Here is a 6,663-nt window from a genome sequence, read left to right as displayed (position 1 = left end):
TTCTCCTCTTCCTCCTCCTCCTCCTTCTCCTCCTCCTCGCTCTCCTCCCCTTCCACCCCCCCGGGCCGATTTGGGCAGCGGCGCGCCCGGCGCTGCCGGCAGAGCCGCCGTGTGCGGGCGCGGCGCCGGAGGCAGCTCGGCCCGGGGGGGCTGCGGCGAGGCAGGCGCGACCCCCCGGCGGCCCCGGCCCCGCTGCATGCCCGCGGGGGCAGCATGGCCCGCAGGCAGGCGCGGCGGGCGGGCGGCGGGCCGCGCTGGCTGCCCTGGCTGGGGCTTGCCCTGCTGCCGCTGGCCGTGCCGCCCGCCGCCGCCCCCGCCGCCTGCCCGTCCGCCTGCTACTGCGTGGCCACCCCGGAGCTGGTGCAGTGCCGCTACGAGCGGCTGGAGGAGCCGCCGCGGGAGCTGCCGGCCGCCGTGCAGAACCTCAGCATCGCCGGCAGCAACCTGAGCGTCCTGTCCCGCGCCGCCTTCGCCGCCCGCCCGCTGCGCGACCTCCGCCTGCTCCGCCTGCGCCACGACAACATCCACACCATCGAGGACATGGCCCTGCAGGGCCTGCCCGCCCTGCGCACCCTCGACCTCAGCCACAACCCGCTGCTCTCGGTGGCCGCCGGCGCCTTCGCCGGGGCGCCGCTGCTGCGCACGCTGCAGCTGAACCAGGCGCTGCTGGCCGCCCCGCTCGAGGAGCAGCTCGCCCTGGCCCTGCGCAACCTCAGCCTGCGGCGCCTGGAGCTGGCGGGCAACGCGCTGCAGGCGCTGCCGGCCGCCCTGCTGCCGCCCGGCCTGGAGGAGCTGGACCTGCGCAACAACTCGCTGCAGCGGCTGGCGGCCGCCGAGCTGCGCAGCCTGGACGCGCCCGAGCTGCGGGGGCTGCGCCTCAGCCTGGCCTCCAACCCGCTGAGCTGCGACTGCGGCCTGCGGCCCTTCCTGGCCTGGCTGCGCGGCGCCGCCGCCAACCGCGTGCTCGACGCGCGGAGCCTGCGCTGCGCGGGGCCGGCGGCGCTGCGGGGCACGGCGCTGCTCCGCCTGCGGCCCGAGGCGCTGGCCTGCGCCCGCGGCGACGGCGGCGAGCCCGCCGAGCTCGAGACCGCCTCCTACGTCTTCTTCGGCATCGTGCTGGCGCTCATCGGCGTCGTGTTCCTCATGGTGCTCTACCTGAACCGCCGCGGCATCAAGCGCTGGCTGCACAACCTGCGCGAGGCCTGCCGCGACCAGATGGAGGGATACCACTACCGCTACGAGCAGGACGCCGACCCGCGCTGCGCCGGCACGCCCGGCCTCTGACCGCGCCGCGGCACCACCGACGGTCGGCGTGTGAGGACGAGCCGGCCTCGGGGCGCCCCAGAGCGGGGTGACTCTCCCTGGAGGGCTCCGGCCCGGCTCCCCCTTGCCGCGCCCTCTCCGATCCGACGGGTTCCCGCAGGGCTCCAGGCTGGACCGTTCCCCCGTCGCGGTGCACTCGGGCGGGGAGCACGCCCGGCTCGGCCCCGGAGCGCCGGGAAGCTTCCCCCGGGAAGCTCCGGCAGGCGGGATGCGCGGCTCGGCGCTCGCACCCGGGTGTTTGCTTGGCGCAGCCCGAGAAGCCGCGGGCAATACCTGAAACTGTCCTGGACGTTCCTGGAGCCTCGACTTCACTTTGACCATGTACAGCTCTCTTTCCTATTAGATTTCTATTTGACAGGCGCAAAGTTTACCTCGATTTCTTTTTTTTTTTTCCCCTCCCTTTTCTTCTCGCTGCAAAGAAGAGAACGCGTCCAGCTGCTCCCCCCCCCGGGAAGCGGCGTGCTTTTCCCAGCCCGTTTATCCATTAGGTTGTGTTCATTGACATTTCCAGCTCGTTCTAGGCACACGGCGCTGCAGCTGTAGGAAACGCCTCCGCCGGCTGCGTGCATGTTCCCCGGGGCACGCGGGGGCAGCCCTTTGACTCTAGAATGTAGCGTAGACCTGGCTGTCTCGGCACTTTGTCATTTACGACGAGCCAAGCAGAAGCTCCCGCCCTAATTCCCCTGCCCGTGTTTGCTTTAGTGCCTGTTACTATATCCTAGAGCAAATATATCGAAAGCTGCACCCACTCCATCGTCTATTTTCTATAAAGCTCCTTGCACACGGTTTCCGAGTATCCCTGCGGCTGAAGCGAAGTTACTGTGCTCGGTTTGCCCGAGGAAGGGAGCTCTGGGCTCCTCTGCTTTCATCGGGGCTTAGGAACTTCTCTTGCCGCGCTGGTTTGGTGGCCAGGCATGCAGGGGGGTTTTGTGTGGCTTGGGCACATGTCCTTCCCTGGCAGCAGCACAGGGGCTCGGGAAAATTACCCAGGTAACAGCTTCCTAAAGCCATTTTTCTCTCCCGGCTGGTTTGGTACCTCATCCACGAGGTGCCGGCGCGCTGAGCATCTCCGGCTGCGGGGCTTCCCCAGAGGAAGCCGCGGCTTTTGGAACGTGGCATCTTAAAGAATGCCGAGTTTCGGTGCCGGGATGGAAACCGGAGCGTTGCGTTTGCCTCTCCCCGCAGCGGGAGGGTGATGCGGGCAGGGCGGGGAGCGCGGCTGCCTCCGGCCGTGCCGGTGTTGGCGGGGATGCTCGGGAGCAGCCGGTGCCCGGTGTGCCGGCTCCGAAGCGAGAGTTCTGCGGGAGTTGTGTTCCTGGAGCCCCGGTGCGTGTGCGCTCCGCTGCCGGGTGGAAAGCACGGCTCTTTCCATGCCTGGAGGCTCCGCGAGCGATGCAGCCTGGTGCGCGATCCTTTGCATTTTTCCCCTTCGAAATTCCTGCCGTTCAAATCCCGGTATCGAGGTGGGGCGGCTGGGAAAGGAGAGCGGGAGCAGAGCCTGCGGCTGAGCTGTGCTCGAGTTACAGCACTGGGAATCGCAATGATTGTCCTGGATGTTCTGAGCAGGGAGCTGGTTCCCCTCTGTCCTGGCTCCTGGGGAATCCTGAGATGCCCACGGCTCAGCTCCTTGTGAAACTTGTTGCATTTTGAAGACCTTTTCCTAAGGTTTCCCCCCAGAGCTCGAGGTGCTCCGGTCCCACCTTGTCACTCCATGCAGCCAGCTACAAGGGGAGAAAACTCAGCCTGCCCTCACCTTCACCCACTTCCCCATCTCCCTTTCCCACCCAGTGCAGCCAAACCGAGCCCCTGAGCAAAGGAAGGGCCAGCAGGGTGGGTTTGCACATCTGGCAGGGCACACCCCAGCTGTGACTCCAGCATTCGTTCATGGGGACAGAGATGGGGAGGGTGAACACGGTGCAGGGAGAAGCCTGGAGGGCTCTGCGGGCAGAAAGGAGGGTGCTGGAACAGGGAGAAGCCTGGAGAGCTCTGCAGACAGAAAGGGGATGTTGGAGAAGGCTGGAGAAAGCAGGGAGAAGGAGGACGTTGGAACAGGGAGAAGCCTGGAGGAAGCAGGGAGAAAGAAGGGGGATGTTGGAGCAGGGAACAGAGCACCAGTCTGGCAGCAGGCGCCAGGCTCTGGGATAAATAACAGGAAGGAAATCACCTCCAGGCAAAAGGAGAAGTGGCCAAACACTGCCTGACCCCAAAGCCCTTTGTCTGAAAGGGTGGCCGGTGTGGGCAGCTGGTGGTTCCAGCTTTTCCCGAGGCCAGATGGAGGGAGGTGATGGCTTTTGGTGCCCCGGGATGAGGGCGCTTCTCCTTTTGGCACCCAAAGGTTCAGACCAGCCTGGCCCCCCTGACTGGGTGCAGTGAGAGCCCTCCAGGGATGCCAAGCCCCCCAGGTGATGTACAGGGGGTAGGATGGGGTGGATAAAGCTAAAACTGTGGGAGCACAGTTCCTGGGGCTTGTCAGCCTCAATATTATTCTGTACAGCACGTACCCCACACATGACAAAGGAGCAGGAAGCCTCTGGATTAGGGCATTGTCACCGAGCTGAGACTCAAAATGTGATTTTTGGGCTCTCAAAGACAGCCCCGTGTTGGGAGAACCCCAGCTGCCATCATGCATACATGCTGTCCTTGTCCATGAAGCAACGTGGACCTCCCAGTAGGAGCACAAAGTCACCCCAGCAGCTCCTGGAGCTGAGGGAAATGCAGGATAGAAACAGCAGCCGTGATGGGAACCAAGCAAAGCATGCTCAGAGCCCCCTGCAGTGGCTCATCACCAAAACAGGGGGAAAAAAGCCAAAACATGTCTATTTTTATGCCCTGCATGTGAAATGGCACCGGTGCTTTGCAGCCAGCACAGGCTTTGAGATGTGCTTTTCCTTCCTTATTTTCCAAAGCTCAGAGGTTTCCTGGGCTGATCCAGCAGGCAGGCAGGAAAGTTTGGCTGGGGAGGGGATGTGGGTGGGCAGCCCTGGCTGCACCCAGCCCCCAGAACATCCTGGGGACATTCAGGTGCTCCTGTCACCAAACCAGGGTATCCCAAGGTGGCCAGGGCTGCAGGAAAGAGGCTGAGTGTGCCTCTCCTTTAGTGCAGAAGAGGCCAAAACTCCCACCAGCATGGTGGTGGCAGCTGGATTTATCCAGGAGAAAGAGCTAGGCTGGAGCATCACCCTTGTCCTTGCTGAGCACAGGGCTGCAGTGCTCCTGCACTGGGGCAGGGAAGATAATCAGCCACAAAAAGCCGCCTTGTCCTTAGAGAAACACAAAATTAATGATAATTAATTCTCCCCAAGTAACTTCGCCTCTCAGAGCCTACACACCAGGCTCCTTATTCCTCACATTCCTTCCTCCCTCCTCACAAATTAACCCAAACCTTCAGAGGGAGGAAAAACACCCTCTGCTTTTCACTGATTCCTTTAGGAAAAGCAAGACAGGGATGCCACCTTCATCCCTTGGGGAAACTGAGGCACAAACAAAGCAGAGTGGAGCTCCTGATAGCAGGGAAAGGTTTGCACAGGGGGAAAACCGCACAGAAATGGATTTCAGTCCTCAGCAGGGTTCCCTTCAAACACTGGTGGTTTGGGATCACCATGCCCAGGACAGTGCTCTGTTTGTCCTTCATCTGCTTCGGGGTGGCTCCTGTGCCCTGCCAGAGAAGTGGGATTGTCAGGAAGGGCTGTTCCTGTTTACCTGTGGATGTTTCCAATCAGCCAGGTTGGGATGTGTCTGGGAGATGGGCGTTCCTGGCTGAGCACAGAGCTGGCCCCAGCTAAAGGGAGGGGCTGGAGTGACACCACCAGGGACCAGGGGACTCCTCCTGAGGGGCTGGGGACACTCAGCCTGGCCGGGGGCCTCAGGGGACAGGCCAAAGCCTGAGTGCTTTCCCCAAGCCTGGCTGCAGGCAGCCCTGCGGGGAGCTGGCACAGCAGCGCCCAGGCAGATGGGCAAGGACGCGTTCCCACTAATCTGCCCCAATCTGGATTATTTTCCCGAATAAACCTCTGTTCCCAGCTGCTTGAAGCAAGTTTTTGGCACACTGGGGACAGGTGGGGCTCTGGGGATGAGGGAGAAGCTGGCAGGGGTGGAGGAGATGGAGGGGATCACATCTGCTGGGTGTCCCTGTGCCAGCAGGCTCCCATGTCTGCACACACAGGGGGATTGGACATCCGAGGTGGTTTTGGCAGCACAGCACCCAGATCCTGAGGCTGGGGTCATCCATGGGGCCTCAGGCCTTTGCTGGTGTTTGCTCCTGTCAAAAGTCAGTGGAAAATTGCCTGTGTCCAGGGCCTGGTGTCCCCCTCCCAAAGCAGGGCTGGGATCCTGTGCAGCTCCTGTCAGGATCAAAGAGCCAGAAGATGCCTCTGGTGCTGGGTGTCCAGGCTGACCCCCATCAGGCAGTTCTGGGGCTTTGGGGAGCTCCCAGGGAGCCAGGCTCACCCCAGATCCCTGTCCTGCCTGAGGACACGCGGGCACAGCGAGGCTGCAGAGCTGCCCTGTCCTCCAGCACGTGCCCAGCCACTCGCCAGCCTGACATTTACAAACCCCTATTTTTAGCTGCTCCTCATCACTTCTAATTGTTCAGGCTGGCCAGCCTCAGAAATGCTGCTGTGCACGGGCAGGATGGTCCCCGAGCCCATTTCTCTCTGCCCTGTGCCTCAGTTTCCCTTTTGGCAAGGAGCAGCCAAGCAGGGCGAATGCAGAGAGCCCAGCCCACTGGTAATTAATTTAGTTACTGAATTAACATTTAAATTGACAAGAGCTGAACGCGAAGCCAGCGCTGCTGCCTGCCGGGACTCATCAGCTTCCAGGGACCCTGGCTGCTCCCTGGTGCACGTGCCTGGGTCCTGGGGCTCTGCCAGCAGCCTCCAGGAGATGCTCTGCTGCCCCACACTGCTCCCAGCAGCCCCGAGGAGGCTGGACCAGCCTCCTGGAAGAAATGTCAGTGTTCAGCAGGGACAGGGACAGCAGGTGCCAGTCCTGGGCTCCCCCTCTCCCTGCTCAAGGGCACCCTGAGGTGCCAGGGCTCCTGCCCGGCCCTTGGCTGTCCCCACACTGAGCTGGGAGGAGGAGAGGGGCTCAGGGAGAGCAGCCTTGGCAGATAAAACAACAACAGCAGGTACACAGGATCCCCTGGGATGAAAGCTGCAGCCATCACTGAAGGGACACCTTGTCCCCATCAGCCCCGGGGACACCTCAGTGCCACCAAAAGCAGGAGGCTCTGAGCGGGCTCTTGTTCCCAGGCTTTATCCAAGTGCCACACAGATACCCCTCCAAGCCCAGCTCAGCCTCTGGGGCACAATTGTTTGGCTAAAGAAGACAAGGAAACCTGGA

The 6,663-nt window shown here is 62.4% G+C and overlaps 1 protein-coding gene across 1 annotated transcript; it reads left to right on the top strand.

Moving 5' to 3' along the window:
• The first annotated feature begins 213 nt into the window (after nt 1-213).
• On the top strand, nt 214-2,071 carry TPBGL (trophoblast glycoprotein like). Its single transcript, XM_058045704.1, has one exon. It carries the CDS (start codon nt 214-216, stop codon nt 1,282-1,284), a length of 1,071 nt encoding a protein of 356 aa, XP_057901687.1. The 3' UTR covers nt 1,285-2,071.
• The last annotated feature ends 4,592 nt before the right edge of the window (nt 2,072-6,663 follow it).

This window comes from Melospiza georgiana, chromosome 2 (assembly GCF_028018845.1).
Source record: "Melospiza georgiana isolate bMelGeo1 chromosome 2, bMelGeo1.pri, whole genome shotgun sequence".
Lineage (NCBI taxonomy): Eukaryota > Metazoa > Chordata > Aves > Passeriformes > Passerellidae > Melospiza > Melospiza georgiana.
This window is presented reverse-complemented; position numbering and strand designations above follow the sequence as displayed.

Excerpts from the sequence above, each read along its gene's own strand:
- TPBGL (XM_058045704.1), top strand. The coding sequence starts at position 214 with ATGGCCCGCAGGCAGGCGCGGCGGGCGGGCGGCGGGCCGCGCTGGCTG.